Source organism: Muscardinus avellanarius, assembly GCF_963383645.1.
Source record: "Muscardinus avellanarius genome assembly, chromosome: 4".
Taxonomy (NCBI): Eukaryota; Metazoa; Chordata; class Mammalia; order Rodentia; family Gliridae; genus Muscardinus; species Muscardinus avellanarius.
The window spans coordinates 31,349,395-31,373,208 of NC_137789.1; the positions used below are offsets into that span (position 1 = coordinate 31,349,395).

General features: G+C 35.6%; 1 protein-coding gene across 1 annotated transcript in view; it reads right to left on the reverse strand.

The window, feature by feature from the left end:
- PKHD1L1 (PKHD1 like 1) overlaps positions 1-23,814 on the reverse strand; it is a gene marked incomplete at both ends in the record, with an annotated part of 159,996 nt that overhangs the window by 83,127 nt on the left and 53,055 nt on the right. The window contains 15 exon segments of the mRNA XM_080694743.1: positions 1,734-2,718; positions 3,972-4,198; positions 5,135-5,305; positions 6,105-6,293; positions 7,044-7,148; positions 7,959-8,101; positions 10,354-10,549; positions 10,954-11,086; positions 12,025-12,146; positions 13,113-13,277; positions 14,490-14,600; positions 16,312-16,417; positions 17,081-17,203; positions 19,059-19,213; positions 21,310-21,457. Of these exon segments, the coding sequence (XP_080550869.1) occupies positions 1,734-2,718; positions 3,972-4,198; positions 5,135-5,305; positions 6,105-6,293; positions 7,044-7,148; positions 7,959-8,101; positions 10,354-10,549; positions 10,954-11,086; positions 12,025-12,146; positions 13,113-13,277; positions 14,490-14,600; positions 16,312-16,417; positions 17,081-17,203; positions 19,059-19,213; positions 21,310-21,457 (3,079 nt within the window).

Below are 23,814 nucleotides of genomic sequence, written 5' to 3' on the forward strand. Positions count from 1 at the left end.
CAACTTGTTACAAATGCTGAGCTAAATAGGAGTTTAATTTCAACTCAAGAATATCCATATTACCACATAATTGACCATAGTGAGGATTATCAAAAATTAAAATAATCACTATCATAAAAATAATCAGTATTATAAAGATTATGAAAATTAATTATATATTTCACTTTAGGAATAGTTGCTAAAAGTATTTTATGTGTCTTAAATTTAAGATTTTGCTTGACATTTCACCTTTCAAACAGAACAGTGTAGTTTTAGTGCCATCTATTGCTGTCTCTCCAGTAAATAAAAGAGCTTAGATTTCACTTGTCTACAAGTCCCTTATACTTCATATACACTATTTCAAATGAGAAATTCAAAGAGAGAGATGGGAAGAAAGATGGTTCATTGAATAAGGAACAAAAATCATTATTTGCAATGACTACAAATATAGAGACATGTTATTTCTTCTATTGTTAGCATTTGCTTCTAAAGGAACAGGCGTGATGTATTAAAGAAAAATTTAATAGTACACTTGAATGCAGAGACTTTATCTTACCTGATACATTTATATCAAACCTAGTACATTTCTCAGTGATGTAGACCAAAAACATTACCTTTTACAAGGTAAATGAATTTTATCAAATGTACTATTATAAGTACATTTCATGAATAAATTGATTCAAATAAATTGATTTAAATTTAAAATAAATTTCATGAATAAAACGATATAATTTTTATAAGATAGATGCCTGCATGTATAAAAAACTGGTATTTACTCCTATTTTTTTTTTTTGTGATACTAGGGATGGAACCCAGGGGCATTCTACCTCTGAGCTATACCCCCAGCCCTATTTTTTATTCTTTATTTTGAAACAAGGTCTCAACGAATTGCAGAGAACCTCACTAAGTAGCTGAGGCTGTTCTGAAACCAAGATTCCCCTGTCTCAGACTCTCGAATGCTGGGATTACAAGCGTGTGCCACCACACTCGGCTAGGACATTGATAATTTACAAAAAAGGAAACCTTGCCCAAAATTTCATCATTAGGAAGTAGAACCAAGATTTGAACCTGATAGCAAAGCTGTGCTTTAACCGTTACACTGCAGCTGCCTCTGAGGAATTCATCACATAGGTGATAAGCATTACAACAGCGTCCAGATGTTCAAAAGCAGCATGGCATAGTGAGAAAGGACTGAGAAGACACCTTGTTCTATTGTCAGCTTAGAAAAACATGTCATGATAAATGATTAAGTAGCTCTTCTTTTACAACATTTTCTTCATCTGAATGTGCCAATTATCTCCTTCAAAAGAATCCTTGTACTAACAATGACCAGTTGAAGTTTTATGGACTTAAGAGACTCTGAAAAATTCTCAGTGTTAGGAAGATCAATTCGTTGGGAATTTTAACAGTTGTGACATATCAATATTAATTACATAAATTACCCATTTTGCTCCATAGATACTTACCTATTATTTGTTCTCTCATTTCAAATGTGGGTCAAGTCAGTGGGAATACTCTTCCTAAGCAGAAACTGGAAATTGGCTAAAATTTTTACACCAAATATGTACAAAAAATAATTCCAAAATAAGGAATACACAGAATGTGAACCGATGTATTAAATGAGTTATGTAGGAGTGTGTAAAAATACATCCTGATAATTATGTTTGAATACTAATGGTGACTCTACAGGAATAAATACTACTGATAATGTGACAGCAAGATAATAATAAACAGGCAGGTAGGTTTTGAAGTACCTCTATTTGGGGCAATTCCTCTGAGAAATGGAGTATCCTCCAGGGAATATGTAAATGGCAAGGGTGGGTAAGGGGTCCCATCAACAAAGATCGCCACACTGGTCTCTCCAGCTCTTCCTGCTGGGGTGCTGCATTGGATCTCACTGGAGTTGACAAAAATAATTCGACAGTGGTCCTCTCCAACAGTGACTGTGGTATTGCCAGGGTGGAAGCCATTGCCTGTGATCACCAAGGGAGTTCCACCACCGATGCTCCCAGATGTGGGTGAGACAGATGCTACCGCAGGGCTGCTGACAGTCAGGTTTCCTAGAGCCAGACCTTTAGTTCTCACCAGGACACTAAGAGAGTGCAGCCCAGCGGGGAGAGGAGTCAGAAGAACAGTGATGTTATTGTTATTAACATCTAGTGCTCTGAACTGCTGCCTTCCAATGAAGACAGCAATTTCCTCCAAAGCAGTCCCAAAGCCTTCTCCTTCAATAAGAACGTCTACAGATCCTTCGATAGAATTTGGGAAGATGCCTGTTATGTAAGGAGTGGTACTTTCTGAATATGAAAAGCTGCAGTTTCCCTGACATTGGGCAGGTACTCCATGTATTAGAAGACGTATGTATACAAGCTGCTGGGGAGCAGGGGATGTTTCACATTCAATAGCTGTGTAATTCACTGTCAGAACTTTACATGGGAAATGACCCATCAAGACTTCGACACCTGCAGAGGAACCTGTGAATCCAGAGCCTTTTATTGTCACTCTTGTCATTCCTGTGATCGACCCCACATTTGGCAACACCATGTCAATGTTTGGCAAAAGCACAAATCGCCTATCAAGTTCATTGGGCAGAGTGTTGATAGCAGTGCCCACATTGTAGACAATCAAAGTGACAATTTCTCTGATGCCAACATCCATTGAGTTCTGAGGGTCTATATGACATCTAATAGAACTGTCACTACTTTCTTCTACAACACAGGGGTAACTACCAATAGTGACCTGAAAGTGAAATGACAATGAAACAAAACAAGTCAATATATTGTTCTGATATAAACTTACACTTTATCTTAGCAAAAAATATAATTCCAGAAAGCCAATTCTGTGAAAACCTTTTTAATTCATGAACTTCATTTGGGAAGCTGGTTAAGACATATCTTGAATTAACTTTAAGACTAAATTATGATTGTACATGCATGTTCATAACTACATTATGCATGATAACATGAAAGCCAAAACAACCCAAATGCCCCTCTCTTATCTGATAGTTGGATTAATAAAGTGTGGTAACATGCAATGGAATATTATTCAGCCATAAAAAGAAATAAAGTGCTGCATGGATAAAATCTGAAAACCTGTTAAGTGAAAAAAGCTAGCCACCAAGATCTTCATATTACATAATTTTATTTATAAGAAATGTACAGAATAGGCAAATATATAAGGGCAGAAAGTAGATTATTGATTGCCATGGGCTGGGATGGGTGGAGCAGCTGGGGGGCGATGTCTAAGAGTTTGGAGGTTTCTTTCTAAAGTAATGAAAATGTTCTATCTGGTCATGGTGGCACACGACTATAATTTCAGCACCTGGGAGGCTGAGACAGGAGGATTGCAGGTTCAAGGACAGCTTCATCAAGTAAAGAGACTCTCATCAGTCTAGTGAGATTCTATTTTAAAAAAAATAGGGCTGCTGGGCGTGGTGGCACACGCTTGTAATCCCCCTGCTTGGGAGGCAGAGACAGGAGGATCACGCAGGTTCGAAGCCAGCCGCGCTGGCGTAAGAGACCCTGTTTCAAAAATATAAAATAGGTCCGGGAGTGTAGCCCAGAGGTATAAGGGCTTCCAGGAACCCCAGTACCAAAAAATAAAAAAATAAAAAATAGGGCTGGGGGACGTAGATCTGACATAGAATGCCTCTGGGTTCAATCTCCAGTACCACAAAAAAGAAAGAAAAAAAAGAAAAGAAAGACAAAGAGAAAGAAAGAAAAAGAGAAGAAAGAAAGAAGGAAGGAAAGAAAGGAAGGAAGGAAGGAAGGGAGGGAGAGAAAAAATGTTCTAAAATTGATCATGGTCATGGATACACAACTCTATGAAAATAAAATTAAATCTATCACTATTAATTGTATACTTTAAGGGGATGAATTATATGGTGTGTGAATTATATTTTATAAAATCAGTAAAAATAAATTACAAGGTCATGGCAAAATATCTTTTTTATTGAGTAGGTGGAAGTTCAAAGGAGAGCTTTACATTCTTACCTTATTAGCACATGTGAGATTACTGAAGCCATGTCCAGTAATTGTTATCAATTCATTTGCTGTTCCGGTGGATGGAGTGATGCTGCTTATAGATGGTGAAATGCAACTTGAAAGCTCAAAGAGCAACCTGCTTGAATTTTTAACCTTGGTATTGTTCAGGCTACACAGGGGTCCTGTTGCTAGGCAGTCCGCTACAGAGCTTCCCCAGTGCAAATCTTCAGGTCCTCCTGTAGACAAAAGAACTGCCTGTAAGGCACGGATAATATTTGAAAAAAGAACTAATCTCAGATTGCAAACTCTTGATTTTGATGAAGGTAGTTTTAAAATTTTGGTAAATTCTCTCTTTCTCTTAAATGACAAGAGGTGCCAGGCAGGACAAAGATATTAAAGACTTGGATAAAGACTGTACACTAAAGAGAAAAGAGTGAAATCTAACATAATATTTTTTTCAATTTGTCCACATCCAGATCCCATGAGGAAAACCTAGCTATAGCATCATCTGTGTGTGTGTGATTGTGTATGTGTGTGTGTGTGTGTGTGTGTGTTACTGGTCATGGAGGCCATGGAGGTTCTACCTCTGAGTTACACCTCCAGTCCTTTTTATTCTTTATTTTGAACAGATCTCACTAAGTTACTGTGTACTGGCTTCAAATCTGCTATCTTCCTGTGTCAGCCTCTCCAGCACTGGGATTATAGGTGTGCACCACTGCACCTGGCTCACATAACATTTCAGTGAGTTTTCAGACACATGCTGAGTGTCAGAACTCTTTCATTTCACTTAGATTTTTTTTTTTTTTTTTGGTGGTACTGGGATTCCTGGAAGCCCTTCTACCTCCGGGCTACACTCCCAGACCTATTCAAACCTGCGCGATCCTCCTGTCTCCGCCTCCCAAGCACGGGGATTACAAGCGTGGGCCACCACACCCGGCTTTCACTTAGATTTTAACTGAAGCCCACAAGAGTTCTGGGAGGCTGGCGAAGAGACATTAACACCATCTTTGTTTTAGAGAAGAAATTTTAGCCTCAGGGCTATTCAAACCTTTTTAAGGTCACATGGTAGTAAAATACAGGAGGAGGTCAGATTCCGCCATCTGACTCGTATCCCAGAAAGGTCACATAAACCTGGGCCCCCTGAGCCATGCTTCTCTCTTTAACCATCTTACCCGGAGTATACGTGGCTTCATTGCCTCCCACAAACAGGTGCAGGGGGATGTGCCTGGTTTCAGCTGGTGAAACGTTAATGACTCCTTGGAGGGAAATGGAGTGAGCCTCATCAACATACCCACTGCTATAATAATGGATTCCAGGTGAAGTGAATTGGTAAGAAAATGAACCTGCCATAAAATAAGATTGTACATAATAAATATAAGCAATTAATGCATCTCTGAGAGGGGGAGGAGAAATGTGAAATGATCGTTTAAATGCACATGCAGATGACAAGTTTATTTTTCATGCGTTTGATATTTCGACAGGAAATAGTAAGAAAATGTCTCGCTGGCTATAAAAGAACTATATTGTAGAATGAAATTACATTCCAGAAAGACAAGATCCAGCATTAATGTTTTAGAGAATCATGACAAGACTGACATAATTTGTCAAATTTAAAGAAAAACTCAACATGCAATGAAAAATTAATAACAAAAGAACAATATGTTGTTACGTATATAGAACAAAATAAGCAATCTAAAAGCCACAGTTTACATAAGCTGTCCCACAAAAATTACTGATTTTAAAGTTGATTCCAAACAATAGAAGTTCACCACTTGCTACCAGATTGGTGAGATTACAATATGTGTGCATGTAGGTATGCATATGTATGTGTGCATATATATGTATATATATATATATATATATGTACATGTTTTCATTATATTTTGCTGTATTTGTCAATTGGTCAATTATCACAGAACCAATAAATACATTTCTGATATCAGTAATTATTTAAATATATTCAAAATAATTTGATTACCCTTATTTATAACATTTTTACTATAGACATAAAATGCCAGGCAAACCATTTTGTGCATTTGCAGGCATTATTTCTGTAAAAGTAGTTAAATCTAAACAAAATGTCTTTTTATTACATCTAGGGAAAAGAGGCAGAATACAAAATTCAATAAAGTAGAAAAATACCTGATAAAGATTTTTGTCTTCCGTTTGTAAATCCTTTGCCATCATAAATTACACTTCCAGGACTGGAGACAGAGAACACTCTATATCCTATCCCCCTAAGAAATGGATGTGCTTGCCAGCGCCATATCACTGTGTCTCCCACAGATACATTCAAGACTGCTGGTGACCAAGCATAACCCAATCCATGTACTGAGAGCAAGCATCGAGTCATATTTTAAAAGAAAAAAGGAAAGGAATAAGTTTCTTAATAATTAATGCTAAAACCACCATATTTTTACAGTCACTAGTAAAAATAACTTTATAACAAACATTTTCAAATTTTATTATGTACATAATTTAAGCATCTGACAAAAATAAATCAGAGTAATGGAAAGCAAGAGAATGAGATGAGGAAGAAATCAATCATAGAACTCTAAAAGTGATGATCAAGACACAGTTAAGGCAAAGTTGGAGACTCAATAATTGGTTGTTGTGAAACAGTACATGGAACGTTTCTAAAAGCCATGATCAATTTTTTAAAAATTAGAATTTTCTGAAGGATATGGACATATATGTATGTTCAGCTATCTCACAAAGAACCTCATGTTTAGGTATAGTTATAATGTACCATTAGACACAACATATAATTTCAACTTGAATATGCATTTGGACACCCACGACCAATAATAAGCTACAGTAATTTAGAGAATCCTGTACTGCAATAAGACCAAACGGTGGTTCCCACGCACGGGAGCTGCAAAGTCTAACCTCTCAACTCAGATGTAATATTCATTCCCTCCTTATGTAATTCCTATGTCACACGTGTGCTACTGACAAGTTATAAAAGAGATAACAACACTTATTCTCTGAATAATTTGAAGTATAGGATAAGTAGAAAATCAAATTAATTCCAGGGTAAAGTGCTTTCTTGGTTTACAACACATAAATATTGGTTGGTACCTAAATCTTCTCCATTGTTGGTAATTCTGAATACATTCCCCGTTGAATGAAGAGTACATTTTATGACATTTTCTGATGATGCTGTAACATTGCATGGGAAAGAACCTGAAAATAATATAGATTGGAATTTTTAAAAATATTTCTTGTGAAGAGATGAGCTATTAATTAGCAAATAGTCAAGGCTCTACAAAAGGTCTGTCATAGGGTAGGATATTGATACTTTGTTTCTGATGGTAATCATATACTGGTTATTCTTCCAAACTGAGATCTCTTTCTTTGAGTGTTTGGTACATATGAAATACACATCATTAATTAATTATATTTATTAGTATATTAAAATAATAAATAGATTTAATTATAATAATTTTAACAAATAATTTATCAATACTAAATTATATTTATTAAAATCAATTGCTTTCTTATTGCTTATTCATTATTAAATTATTTATTAAAATTAATGAGTGATTTATTAATAAATACATTTATTATCATATATTATTGTTATATACTGAGGATTGAACCCAGAAACAATCTACCTCTGAACGACAACCCCCCACCCACAGCTGTTTTTATTTTTATTTTAAAACAGGTCTGGCTAAATTGTTGGGCATCTCACTAAGTTGCTGGGGCTGGCCTCAACCTCCCAAATCCTGGGATTACAGGTGTGAGCCACCATGCCCAGTACACATTATTAATTTATTGAAAAAAATCAAAAGTTCAGAAGCAGTTATTCAGTTTCTCTTTATCCCCTTAACCAAATACGCTTAAATTTTATAGCAATAGAAAAGTAAAGCATGCACAATTGGGAGTATTTGTGTTATAGCTTAGGACCCACAGCACCATCCTTTAAGCGGGATGTATGGTAACGGCACTCACTCACTCCCTCCCTCACTCACTCACTCACTCAGTGCTTACCTAAGAGGATACTATTCTCAGTTGGTTTTGTGCTGAACCCAAATCCCATTATGCTGATCTCAGTCCCACCATACAAGGAGCCTCTCTGTGGAAACATGTTGGTCACTTCCAAAATATACTGTATCGAAGCATTTAACTTATCTCTGAAAAAGAAAAAGGAAACAATTTTTCAAGGAGCTCTCTTCCCATAGGCCCATACTGTTGGCGTCTTGAAAGGATATGACTCCCTTAGGAAGAAGAAATAATTGAACCTATATGTACTTAGGCATTACTTCTTCAGGTGAGATAATCTAGAAAATAGCACCTCAATTTGGTTAGCTGCTACGTGTTAGTTATTTTGAAATTAGAGTTTTAAAAATCTAACAGCAGAAGCACATTAGATGGAAGGTTATCAGCTATTATGGAAAAATGATTATGAGAACTCAGATTACAAAAATATAAGAAATCCTTTAACATATATTTCATTAGAGTGAAATATAAGGACAGCTCTATAGGTAAAAAAGTAGCAATAAAATTTCACACATCTTATATGAGCAACAAAATTTTCTGTAATTAATTTAAATATATCATTTTATGTTTGAGACTCATCAGAATCTCCTTTCCCTCTATTTCAGTGAGAGTTTTAAATTTATTTTGCTTTGTTGCAGACCATGTAACAGCTAGGAGATCATCAAACTATAAAGTGCTAGCCAGGCATGATGGTGCATACCTGTAATACCAGTGCTTGAGAGGCTGAGACAGGAGGATTGAAGGTTCAAGGCCAGCCTCAGAAAATTAATGAGACTCTCAAATGAGGCTCTCACCAACTTAATGAGACCTTGTCTTAAAATAAAAAGAGGCTTGGCTGAGGGTGTAGCTGGGAGGTAGAATGATGTCCCTGAGTTCAATTTCTAGTTAAACACACACACACACACACACACACACACACACACACACACACACAGTGCTTTTCTTTCCTTCCTTCCTTTCCTCCTCCTCCTCCTCTTCCTCCTCCTCCTCCTCCTTTCTCTCCCCACTCCTCTTTTTTTCTCTTCTTTCTTTCAACTTGGGATTGAATCCAGAGGCATTCTACCTCCAGTTGATCCTTCCCCTAGCCTGCTTTTATTTCTTATTTGGAAACAGAGTCTCACTAAGTTGCAGAGGGCTTTGCTAAATTGCCAAGGCTGGCTTTGAACCTACAATCCTACTATCTCAGCCTCCCAAGTACTGGGATTACAAGTGTACGCTACCACACCCAGCTTTTCTGACCTGACACAAAGAGCTGGAGTCTCACATTCTGATTCTTACCATGACTGCACAGGCAGAAAATTCCAGTGAACCTTTGTGTTAACCTTAAATTAACTTCCTCAATATAATTGAATTGGTATTTCTCCAACTACCACCTAAATATAGTGTCTAAGGTGCCAATTCTGCACATTTTATCATCCAGCCAACCACAAGCCAATAGCTCTTCTAGGACTCATGTGAGCTACGCTCTGTGAATTGGAAAGGGAATAGAGTCAAGAGGTTATGGTTACTGCCTACAAGATTTAGCTGTGGTTGTCTCTCCTTCCACTCTGACATCAGCCTTATTTGCTTTATTTTTAATCCCTAACTTTCAGCTTTCTCTTTGTCTGAATATTCCAACCAAGTTTTCCTCACACAACAAATAAATGTTTTTGCCAGTTAACAGTTTGAGAAAAAAATACCATATCCCTATTAGAACTGGAGAAGGATTCTCTCCATCCTACCCTTTAGCCAGCTTCTACTCATTTCTTGTCTTATTACCTTTTCAAAGAATCCTTCCTTGTTTTTCAGGATAAATTAGCTCCTATTATATATGGTTAGAATATTTGGTACATCCTATTCATAGTTTTTTTCACATTTATGATTAAGTTACTCATGTCATTCAGTTTAAAATCTTTTTCTCCAACAAATTGTAGTCACCATCAATGCAGGGAGCATGCCCCTCTTATTATCTACTGTGAATCCAATTCATATTAAACCAGTTTCTGTCCCCAAGAAACTGCTTGACATGAAATTTCCTGAATAAATAAAATATAATATATAAATAGACTTAGTTGCCCAGAGAATTTTACATCCGAATCTGAACACCATTCTTTTTTCTACCCAGTACTGGGGATTGAATCCAAGGTTTCAAGCATGCTAGGCAAACACTCTACCACTGAGCTACACCCCAGCCCTTACAACCTGATTGGAAGGGCACTGGTCTTAGTGTCAAATGTCATATTGTACCTTAAAAAATTCTCACAATTGTGGCAAGAGGAATTATAAAAAAAGGTAAAGAAAACAACTAATATATCATAAGTTAATGATTATTTCCTTCTGTATCCCAATTCTACTAGATCAATTGGAATTTTCCACAACTCTATCAAGTTTGTATTCATTACTATACCTTGTAGATGCAAAACCCCAGTTTCTGACTTCTACATAGATATCGTGTTTTCCAGGAGACAACATGGGCAAAAGGCATTTAATATCTGTGAAGTTCCAGTGAAGAACCTGGCAGCTTTTTCCTCCAACATACACCACCATGTTTTGTGCGAGTTCATTTCCAAAATTATAACCCTTAATCGTTAAATTAACATCTCCTATTATTGTAAAAGAAAAACAAAACTTTTGCAGAAAGGTTCAATTTATTATCAAATGTGAAATTTGCATATTAAGTAAGCCAACCCATTAACCTTTCATTAGATTTAAGAAATCCTAATGCTATCAGAGGCAAAAGGAAAGAGTTGATGGTTGCCATGGGAGGCATGATTAACTCATGTTTATTTCCCAAAGAAAAGACAAGAAACTGCTTTTTTAAAAAATATTTTCTCCCTACTTCCCATGTTTAAAGTAAAATTATACATAGAGAAATAAATCTTTAAGATAAGAAAAAGCTAAGTTCATTTAAAAGATAAAATTGCAAAAGAAAGTATGCCTTGAAAGACTTTGGGAAGTAGTTTCTATGTATATGTCAAGTGACTGATCTTATTGAAGAATTTCTTACCTAGAATTGTCCGTACTTTTGGACTAAAATCTGTTATAACTGGAGTCTGTAAGCAATTATACCTAAAAACATCCTTTGCTGTGGCTTGAAATCCATTGGTAATAACTGAAATATCAACTGTGCCCTCAATTCTCTAAAATGATTGGAAAAAAATAATTAGGAAATATTAAATGTTGATATATAGAAATCCAATGGCTGAAAGAAATATAATTATTAAATATACATTTTTGAGCCAGGTGTGGCGGCGCATGCTTGTAATCCCAGTACTTGGGAGGCTGAGACAGGATGATCACACAGGTTTGAAGCCAGCCTCAGCTACTTAGTGAGGCTCTCAGCAACTTAGTGAGACCCTGTTTCCAAATAAAGTATAAAATAGTTCTGAGAGTGTAAACCAGAGGTACAAAGCCTCTGGGTTCCATCTCTGATAACACACACACACACACACACACACACACACACACACACACACACAAATACATTTCTGAAGTTGTTTTGTTTCAAAGTCACAAACCAAAATTAGTTTTCAGATATTTAGAAAATAGTGGTGCCACCTATAAGTTACATGTTTGAATTCTCAAGATAAGGTACATCGATAGTGACTTTGTAGGTTCTATGACCAATCTAAACACATCTTCATCAGACTTTGAGGTCCTAGGAATGTAGTGGAGATGTGCTAGACAAGTGATTCTTTATTTGATTGAGGATAAAACACTAGATAAAAGTTTTGCCTCTTTGTTCTTGGAATATTCTCAAATATAGTAATTGTTATATTTCATCTGTAAATCATATTGTTCTATCTTTTGCTGAGCCAATTCCAGATTTTAAGACTCAATATGTGGGCTCCTAAGAAAACTTGCCACAAACTTGCGATCCTCCTGTCTCAGCCTTCCAAGTACTGGGATCACAAGTGTGCACCACCATGCCTGGCCTTGAAGAAAGAAGTCTTAAAGAGCATAACGATAACTCCAATTTCTCAGAAATAGTCATTCATTTAAACGTTTGCTTAGATGTTCCCTAGTTTCTAAGATTTCAGACTTAGAGAAAAAACATGACCGAACTCAGAGGCCTTACTTTTGGTGTTCTGCAGGTTATCCTAGTCAAATTTCCTTCAATCATAGTGCAGGTTTCATTTCCAACTAAAATCTTTGAATTTTCACTAAAGCCAAATCCAGATAGGGTCAGTAGAGTCCCACCTTTATAAGAAAAACAGAAAACAAAGGCAAAACTAAGATCAACTAAAGCAAAAATAAATACTGGTAGCATCTAGCTCATTCATGATGAAAGTTATGTAGTCATCCAAGAAAGGTACTGACAAGCACCAGACTGGATTCTTGCACAGTTACCATCACAGACCCAAGTCTCAGCTCTGAAGCCTGGAATCATGTAGGAATGGACTAAATGTTTTCATGAGATAACACAGACTTGCAACTCACAATCGGTTTAGGGCATCAGTAGTAGCAACTGCTACTTTCCACAGTGCCTTTTTGGTTCTAAAGAGAAATTATGCTGTTTCTACTCAATCATTCCATGATGGGGAATGAGGGTGACTTGACTGATTTGACTTTTGCCAAATCCCCGCTTTTAATATCTTTAAGTAAAAGAAATCTAAGAAAAAAATAAAAGATAATGAGGTAAAATTTTTAAAAACACCCAAAAGAGCAAAATCAAAGCATAAAATCTAAAACCAAGCATGGTAAAAACAAAATATAAAGGAAATGAGGTAGGGCAAGAAGAAAAATGTGTTATTTTTCTCTCTATTCTTTTTGTCAACCTTTCTTTGTCCAATTTGTTCCTGGAACTTTTTCTGGGTCAAGTAGCTCCATTGAGACTATGGATACAAGTGGAGCAGCTGGTAAGTAGAATAATAACTAATAAATCTTATCTTGACATAATTAATGAGCTTGTTATTGAAACAAGTAATAATTGATGATATTAATTCAATAACCTAAGATGTAAGTATAAGCAGCCACCCTGACTTGTACTCCATTAGAAACAAGAGAATTAGTCAGCCATTTAATCACTGTGCCTTCTGAAAGGAGACTCTCCTTTGTGTTATAGAAGGGAGGTTTGCATTCCTTTCCCTTGCCCTATACTAGTAAGGGCACAGTGCACTGTGGAAATGCATGAGATTTTCTCTGTTGAGAACTGTTAACTATTACCTGCCAGGCTTCCAGAATCAGGCCGGATGTGTGAGATCTGACTCTGATAAACGAAGTGGAATCCCTCACCCTCTACAGCCTGTGCTAGTCCAACATCAGCTATGGACACAGCAACTGGGACATGTCCAGCACTTCCATTCAGAATCTGGCACTTGATCTCATTTTCTTGTCATAAAAAGAAGAAAATGATAAAGCAAATGGGTTTCCCAGATGAAAATTACTAAATTTTGAATTTGCAAATATTAACATTGACCTTCATTTTTAGACTCCAAAAATATATCCAAAAGAGAATACTCACATATTAATGGGGAGAGGGGAATTATAAGGGGTAAAATCTCTACAAACTGCCTGAGGCTATGATTTAGACATTCCTAGAAAATAATTAGGAAAACCAATAATGGAAGCAAAATAAGCCATTTATTCCTGATGCCACTGTGGCCAAAAGAAAGCTACCATCATAATTTTTAAAATTCTGATTTGTAATCTCATTTATACTAATCATTTTAAAATTTTTGCCAACATATTATCTTTGAAATTGAGTAAAATACTAGGTTCTATCAATAAAAATGATTTAAAGACTAAGTGAAAATATGTTCTTTGCATCTTTTTAGAACATTCTATGTGCACCAACAATTACAGAGATAATATTTACTATTTGGTCTCAAGAATGCATAAAAGATTTAAATTGAAAACAGAAATAATTTAGTAAGTGGATTTGCTTACATAACTCCAATCTGTTTAAATTAAGGAAAATATCTAGGATCCTGGTAGGTAACTTTTAGGTAAGTAATTATGGCTCTCCCAAACTCAAGAAAAATATAAATAATCTATAAATTCTGGATCATTGGAGAGAGGCTCTGTTGGACTAGAAGTCAGGGGGAAGACAGCTACATCCTCTTGAGTCACTGTCAATATAGGCAGAAAAGACAATGAGGTCCTACAGTAGCACTTTGGACATTTTTGTGACCCTGGGATAGCGGATAGCAATACAAGAAAGATCACTTTGTGGAGAGAGAGAGAGAGAGAGCGAGAGAGAGAGAGAGAGAGAGAGAGAGAGAGAGAGAGAGAGAGAGAGAGAGAGAGAGAGAGAGAGAGAGAGAGAGATGGGGGAGAGAGAGAGAGATGGGGGAGAGAGGGAGGGAGAGGGAGAGGGAGGGAGAGAGATCAAATGTTATGGAATAAATACATAATAAAACAGTGAAATAATTAGACTGTGATCATAATCAAAAGATAAGGTGTTATCCAGAACAGGTGCTAATTTCATGACTTCATAGGGCACAGTATAAGATAATCATATTTGTAATAGTGCTTTCTCTTTATTTGATTCCACTTTCTCTTAGATAAAAGCAATCGGGTTTCATTTTTAAAAGAACCTACCATTTACAGAAAGAAGAGAGCAGCTAGTAGGTCCAACGTAGACTGACACAGCAAAGGTAGGAGAGAATCCAGAGCCTGCTATGGTTAGAACTGTGCTTTCCTCATAGGACCCTGGAAGTGATGAGTTTAAACAATTAGAATCTCTTGGTATAAAAATCAGATATTCCTTGGAGAAAAATAAGCTGATCTTTTAAAAGATATAAACAATCATCCTAGAAGTATGCAGGTGGGAAAAGACCTTTATTTGGCAACAGCATTTTTTCCATTGAATATTGCTTCATATTTTGAATTTGTGTTGAGAAAGATTAGTGGGAAGAATTATCTACCTAAAAATATAAAATGGCAAAGAAACCAAGCAGACGTCTATATAGAGTAAGTTAGTATATGACACACTTGACCTCAAAATTCATGAAAAAAGGAAAAATTATAGAATAAGCAGCATGGATACTTCTTATTAAAAAAAAATAAGATTCTTCTGGCTAGAGTGACAGACATCCTGAAGTGCCTGGGATTGCCTGGGTTTACATCTGCTGGCCCAGCATCTTAACCATAAAGGGTTTTCATTTATTCTTAGAAGTGTATAGGCTTGATTGACAAATTATATATATATATATATATATATATATATATACACATATATACATATATATATACACACACATATATACATATATATACATACATATATATTTAATATATATAGTTATGCATACATATATATGAAATAATTATAATGTCTAAGAAACATAGAATGTATTCATGTCTATTGCTAATCAGGAAATAGACAAGTTAAAACAATGATAACTTTTTTACTCAGCAGACTGGCCAAAATTAGAAAACAGATAATTCCAAGTATTAGTAAGGACATGAGGAATCTGGTGCTTTTAGACCTGATGGTAGTACAGATGCTTTGGAAGGCAATTAAATCATCTAGTATATTGAATATATAAATATGTAACTATTATCCAGAATTTCTGTCTAAACTTAAAAAGTGCTAGCATATGGACAATAGAATGTTTATACAAGGTAGCTCAGTATATTTTTATTTGTAAAATAAAAAAACTGTAACCAATATAAATGTCTATTAATAGAGGAACAAGTAAATTGATATATTGATGAAATTCTTTAAAGCAATGAATTAGATGTACATAAAATAAGATACATTCCAAACTGTATTATGAATAATAAAATTAATTTGCAAAATGATATTTACATTTTATTATGTCATTCATAAGCTTTAAAAATTTGGCAGAATTACTGTGCGTGTGTGTGTGTGTGTGTGTGTGTGTGTGTGTGTGTGTTACATACAAAAAGCATTAAAATGGCATGAGAGAATACACATAAAATTAATTATTGTGACTGCCTCTAGGGAGCTGTGAGGAGAACTAGAACTAGGATGGTGCTTTAAGAGTACCTCAGATGTCCCTATAATATTCTCTTTCTTAAATGGATGATTTGCTGTACATATGACAAAACATTATCAGCTACTAATTCTTAGTAAAGGAAGAATGCTTTATAGCAGTAGTTATACTTTTCATAATTTTTATGCTGATCATAAAGTGACAAAAGGCAATTCAGGTTATTAATTATTTTGAGTAAGGAGTTGAGTTGTGGAGTGCCTCACTCAGTAGCTGAGGCTGGCCACAACTGATGATCCTCCTGTCTCAGCCTTCCAAGTACTGGGATTACAAGCGTGTGCTACCATGCCCAGCTCATTTTTATCATTCAAGATGACTCACACTCATACAAGTTTGTTATCTGAGCTTACATTCTGCTAATAACCTTTCACCTCATACTCCCAAGTTAAAAAGCAGGAAGTTACCTTGAGAAGGGCTGGTGGACAAGACGAGGGGGGTAGCCACAGGGTCCCAGGTAAACCCACAGTCACCGGAACATTTAGCTGGAATTCCATTGACATAGACTTCAACCTTTAATTAAAGAAACGTAGAACTAGTAGCGTAGGTAAAAAGGTTGCAAGGGTCAGTAGAGTGTGTGCAGAATTAGAGCAAATGGAATTTTATTTGCTTGCTGGTTTTGGTCCTTTGTCTAGCAAATTTGCTCTCTATGTATCTGGCCCAGTCATAAATACCAGGGATCTAAGAAATATGGCATTAAGTAAAACAAGTGACATTTCTGCCATCCCCCAATTTACATGCTGGGAAAAGTGGAATAAAGAGTTGCATAAAACTACAAATGGAAAAAAAAAGTAAATGCATATGATGTCAGGAGTTACTGCTGTGGAGAGAAATAGAAGTTGCTCTTGAGAAAGTCACCCCAATTCTTTAATTTCCTCATGACCAAAATGGCAATATTAATGTTGACTTCAGAGAGCTACATTAAAGATTAAATGAAACAATATATTTTCTAATTCTGGCAGTAGATAGATTTTTAAAACTCATTACTTTATCATATGAAAGACAATTTGTCCAAAAGTCACAAAATAATATACTGAGTTGATCAAATGTTAACACAAATGTTCATATGAAAATAGAAAGCTAAATCCTTCTGTTTTACCAGTTCTTTAACATATTGCAAATTAATTATATATTTAAAATTATGCTAAACCATATGAGAAGAGTTTTAAAAAATACCTGTGGCTGTTGGTTGGGTGTGCGAAGTAGGTCTCCAAGCACCTGTCGTCTGAGCAAGCCACCTTCCTTTACCTTTGTAACTGTCATGTTAGCCTTTTCTCCAGTAATGTTGGAATCATTAATCTGTTTTTACACAAATAATTTTACTAGAAGGGTATGATAATATGACCACACGCACGTTACATTTTAATTTAACCATGGGTGAAAATAAGAAGAGCCAAAAGATATAGAAAATCAAAGCTATTTTAATCACATCTTTTTAAGAAATGGGCCTCTTTAAAAATGAGAATAATCTAAAAAAATACTGACCATTAAATGATCATACATTTTATTAATTAAACCATGAGTTAAATTATAACAACTAACTTAAATTTTTGATATATTTATTCATTTATTTTTAACTTAAATTTTATAATTATCAACATAATACTAAAGAAAATACATTAATTAAATTTGGTTTTCTTAAATGTGTGCTTTTTCTGAATGTGACTACTTTGATAAATTATTGTTGAATAACTAAAAAATTGAATCCTTAACTTTTCTCTTTAACATACCGTGTGTGTGTGTGTGTGTGTGTGTGTGTGTGTGTGTGTGTAATGTGTGTTTTCCTGGGGATTTAACCCAAGGGCATTCTACTTCTAAACTACATCCTTAGTACTTTTGTTTATTTTTTTATTTTGAAACAGACTCACTAAGTTTCTTAGAGTCTTACTAATTTTCTGACATAAGATTTGGGTTTCCAGTTTTTTTGTTGATACTAATAATGCCTCAGTGACTATTTTTGTGCCTGTATCATTTCACAGTTGTATTACTATTTCAGTAGGATGAAGTTATATAAATGAGATTGTGAATCAGTAGGTATCTATATTCATATACAATTAAATTATCTTCCCCCAAAGTTGTTCTAATTTACAGTTTCACCATGGCACACAGGAGAGACTATTCCCTCTGACTCCATCATCTCTAGAAAGCATTAATTTTTAGTGCTTGATTATCTGGTTGCCAATCTCTTCTAGACTTTTCTCCTTACATGCTTGAGATCTAAATTGTCTCTCCCACACTTTCCCACATTAAACAAAGGTAACTATTGTGAGTTTAAGGTACAACTCCCTCAACTTCAATCAGTCATATATAAAATCACAAAAGTAATAAGCCGGGCATGGTAGTTTGTAATCCCAGCATTCGGCAGGTGGAGATTGGAGGATCACTGTTCGAGGACAGCCACTTAGGGAGGCCATTTGCAACTCAGTGAGACCTGTTTCAAAAACAAAAAGACTAAAAAATAGGGCTGGGGGTGTAGCTCAGAGGCATAATGCTTCTGGGTTCCATCCTCAGTACTGCGAAACAAATAAAATCACAAAAGTATTCAAGGCCCCAAGATACAGCTTTAGTGGTAGAATTATAGACAGTGAAGCTGATTCTCCGTGCCCATCCCTCAAAGTACACCTGGATTTGGTTCTGGTACTGTTCCTACAGGTATTTCTCCTACTTCTGTTCAGGGACTTCAAACATATATATATACATTCCTGAGCTTTTTCCATAGGGATGAAATAAAGTACCAATTCTTCATGAAGGAGTACATAGGGGCAACGTAATATAAAACAATCTTCTGGTCCAATTGCCTTAAAAATTTAGTCTGTAATTTTCATTTAAAAATTTTACCCAGCTGGGCGTGGTAGCACATGCCTGTAATCCCAGTAATTGTGAGGTAGTGACAGGAGGATTGCAGGTCGAGACCAGTTTCATCAACTTAGCAACTTAGTGAGATCCTGTTTCAAAACAACAACAATCAATGGATCAATAAAAAGGTTTGTGAGTATAGCTCGGAGGCTGAACACCCCTGGGTTCAATCCTCAGTACCATACATACAGACACAAAAATAGAGACCCCAATAAAAGTCTCCAAGTGTCTTGAGATGAAAGCAGGATGTAAGGAAGCAAGCAACACATTGAAGAAAACAGAAGCCAAACAAGGGAACCTGAAGAAGATCCTGCTTTCCACACGCGCTTTTCCACGTGACTTTCCAGGAGTATCCAGCACAACTTCCTTCTCGTGCAACTGAGACTTGCCCCGCTTCCTCCAGGCTCTGGAGAGCAAACTGCAGATCTGGAGCTGACACGTCAGCAGGGATGCCTGCGCTCACAGATGGGCAGGGGCAGCAGGAGTCAAAAGTTACAAACCATATCCCATCTTTGAAGTACATGAAACACATACCGTGGAGTATCACCTGTAAACCACACTTCCTCCTCCAATGTGATAAAACGAAATTTGTACCTTACTGTGCCAAGAATGTATATGTTTCTGGGCAACAAAAATTACAGGACTAGTGTACCCCAAACTTACCCTGGGTCAAATACTTTTACATTTAATATCAATTCACTTTACAGATAATAACCTGAAAGTCATACATATAAAATAAAAATACACATTTGGGAATGGAACCTAGCACATAGAGTGAGGCAATGAAGAAAACAGGAATACATTGTGGATATTTACATAGGAAAATACCATTAGAAGAAGTATGCCAAACTGGCCATACTTCTTGTAATCCCAGTATTTGGGAGGCTGAGACCAGAGGATCGAGGTTCCTGGACAGCCTCAGCTATTTACCAAGACCCTTCACAACTCAGTGAGACCCTGTTTCAAAAACAAAAAGACTAAAATATAGGGCTGGGGTGTAGCTCGGAGGTAGACTGCCCCTGGCTTCCACCCCCAGTATCACATAAGAAAGAAATTAGTATGCCAAAACATTTACTTATGGTTGTCTAAATCAGCAGTGTCCAGTAGACATTGGAAACCATATGCACAATTTAGAATTTTTCTAGTACTAGTAATTTTTTAAAGTAAAATTAGGCCAGTCATGGTGGCATATGCCTGTAATCCTAGTACTTGGGAGGATGAGAGGAAGTTTATAGGTTAAAAGCCAACTCAACAACAGACCAAGCCTCTCAGCAACCTAGTGAGACCCTGTTTCCAAACAAAAAATAAAATAGAGCTTGGATTATAGCTTGGAGACAGAATGCCCCTGGGTTCAATCCTCAGCACCACACACACACACACACACACACACACACACACACACACACACAAATAAACAAGTACAATTATTTTAATAAAATGTAATAAAATATTAAAATATTGCTATTTCAACTGTTAAAATAATATTTCAGTATTATTTACTTCAATATGTAGCACTTGGTACACTCTAAATATTTAATAGCTACATGTGGCTCATGACTATCATATTGGATAGCACAGGTACAGATGATTCAATTAAAGTTGTCTTTAAAAATACTATTTCAATTCCCAATTTTTATATCTTAATAATATCAGTTTTTTGTAGTACTGGGGATGGAACCCAGGGGCAATGTGCCTCTGAACTACACACCAGCCTTATTTTTTAGTATTTTTATTTTTTGAAACAGGATCTCACTGAGTTGTGAAGGGCCTCACTAAGTAGCTAAGGCTGTCCACAAACCGGGATCCTCTGGTCTCTGCCTCCTGAATACTGGGATTACAAGCTTACATCACCATTCCTGGCCTAGTAATATCATTTTCTTTCTGGTTAACCTAGTAATTAATAATTTTTTTAAAAAGGTATATTTTATGAAAGTGTATGACTTTCGAAAATCATTTTATTCACCTACAGAAAAAGTACTGCTATAAGTTTTCTACATTTTTACAGACTTTTTATGTTATTGGTATAAAAAATAGTTATTACTAATAAAATTGCCATTGGGTGGGTGAGTTCTTTTCTAAAAGTAAAAGAAGAATTTTTTATAAAAGCATTATGGTAGCTGGACGTGGTGGCACACGCTTGCAATCCCCGCACTTGGGAGGCAGAGACAGGAGGATTGTGCAGGTTTGAAGCCAGCTGCGCGCGCTGGCTTAGGAGACCCTGTTTCCAAATAAAAATGTAAAAATAGGTCTGGGAGTGTAGCCCGGAGGTAGAAGGGCTTCCAGGAACCCCAGTACCACAAAAAAAAAAAGCATTATGGTTGTTAATTAGTTGGCAATAATATGGTATACATAATAAATAGTATACTTGTAATATATTATTATATGCAACATATACATATTTATATATACACACAGTACTGTGTGACTAGACATTTGAATGTAAAGATAGCTATAAGTAGTAGTGATTCTCAAGTGAAATAGCATTAAGCAATTTGTAGATTAGGCAGATGTATGTGTATATTCCAATATTCTGAACATTTTTCATGTACCTTTGAGAGTATGTCCATAAGCGTGAATGTCAAAGCTGCCACTTATAGGCGGAGAAGCTTCTTGAACTCTTTGAATATGAATCTTTGACTTCCCCGGCCAATTATTTCCTCTGTAAACAGACTCGCTCTCTGTCTCATTCGTGATCACCTAGTTTCCAAAATAAATATTGATAAAACGATTAGACCCAACAATGGCTAACATGCTTTCTATTTCACCATGGTACGGTCCTGTGACAAGACACAAATGAACCGCATGTATTCAGGATTCCTCAGAACAGTTGAGGGTCCCATAAATCAACACGGGCTGCGCCTGTGCAGCTGCAATAATGAGCCAAAAGTCAAGCCAGCCATTTGTGCGGCAATCAGCTGGAACCACAGTAATACCTCATTAATTCAGAATGCACCCTTTATCACTCAAGGAACAAATATATAAATTGAGCCGGCGCTCTGCTCAAAGTACAAGGCACACAACTGGGGGCATCAAAGAAGGAACATTGACAATCAGAAAACTAGAAACCTTTTTGGAGAAATAACATATGGGGACTTAGATACGCAGTTAGTAGAGTGATTGAACCGCCCTCACCAAATCCTTGTTAAATATGGAGTGCTAATCAACTCTCAGAAGCAAAACAGGCTATAGAAATTCTTAGACTGTAACTCTAACTGTGAAAAGGGTATTCTTCCAAGTCTCGTCCCTCAGAGTTATCGTTTAATCTTGTAGAATTTAAGAGGATGTAAAAATGAGCACACCTAAGTGCAAAAATATTCATATCAATCTCATTCATAAAAGTCCCTAAAAGAAAATAACGCAAAGTCCATCAAAAGAATGAATAAATTATGGCATGTTCATATGATGGAATAATGTACAATTGTGAAAAAGAATGAATTGCAGCTACATATAGCAACATGAGTTTCTCAATATTAAATAAAGGAAGTGAGATACAAAAAGAATATATTCTTATGATTCCATTGATACACAATTTAAAAACAGAAAAAAACTAATTAATGTTAGTAGAAGTCAAAATATTGCTTATCTGAGTTTGAGGGGTGTGCAATCTAATGACAAGGAGGAGATACAAGGAAAGCTCTCAGGAAGCTAATGATTTCCTTTACCTTGATCTTGATGGTGATTGCATGAGTGTATTTACTTTGTAAAAATTTACTGAGTTCAGCAAGGTTCAGGATACAAGATCAACACACAAAAACCAATTACATTTATAAGAATAAGTAATGAGTATGTGAAAACCAAAATTCAAGACAAAATTCCATTTAAAATGTATGTTTCTATCACTCTGAACCTCATTTTGATGTGTAATTATAATGCACTAATAAAAACATATATAAATAAATAAAATTGTTTCAAAGAAAAATGAATGCATATAAATCCAAGAAAATGTACTCTGTATCTGATATGAATATTGAAAAATTCCGACAAAAACAATCAAAGGAAATCTAACCTAAATGTGCTGTTTTCTTTTTTAAAAAAAAAAAGTAAATAGAGAACTAAATAAATGTTAAAATTAAAATCACAACAGTGTTCATGAATTGGAAGTATTCAATTCTCTTCAAAATAATCTACAGGCTTAAAGCAAATCTTATCAAAATACCAGCGAGATTCTCTTTGTAGAAACCTAGAATAGCTAAGGTACTTTCTGCACAAGGAAAATGAATTAAGGACCCTCTACTTATTGCTAAGACTTACACATAGCTGCAGCACTCGAACAGTGTGGTAGTCATGAGAGGATCAATGCACAGAAAATAAAGCAGAATAAATAACCCAGAAATACAACCACACAGACACACCCAACTGATTTTTCACATAGGTAAAGAAGTAATTTGATGAAAGATAGTTTTTTAATGAGTAGCGTGAAAGCAACTGGAGCTGTAGGTGAACAAATGAATCTCATCCTAAAATCATATTGTATGTAAAAATAAACTCAATATAGGTCTTGATCATAAGTAAAATTCAAATCCACAAGGTATTTAGACAAAGTAAAAAAATCCTCAGGACCTAGAGATAAGCGAAGAGTTATTAGATTGAGACCAAAAGCACCATTCATAAGAGGAAATCAATTAATTAATTGGATTTCATCAAAACTAAAATCTTATGCCATATGAAAGACATTATAAGAAGGATAAAAAGGCAATGTATAATCTGGGAGAAAATATTTGTTCACTTATTTGACAAAGAACTTGAATCTAGAATATGTAAAGAGATTTAAAAATTCAATAATAAAGAATTACAATCTAATTAGAAAATGGGCAAAAGACATAAGTAGAAACTTTACACAAGATACATGAGTGCTAAGCCTTAGCAATGAATAGAGAGTTCTCCTAAAAAGCTGTTCACCATCAGCTGTTATAGAATGCAACTTAAAAGCAACATAAGCAACCACTACATAACCTACCAGAGTGAATAAAATGAAAAAAAATATAGTGATAATAACAAATGCTGAAAAATTTGTGTAGAAGCTGTATTACTCATATATTTCTGGTAGCTATGTA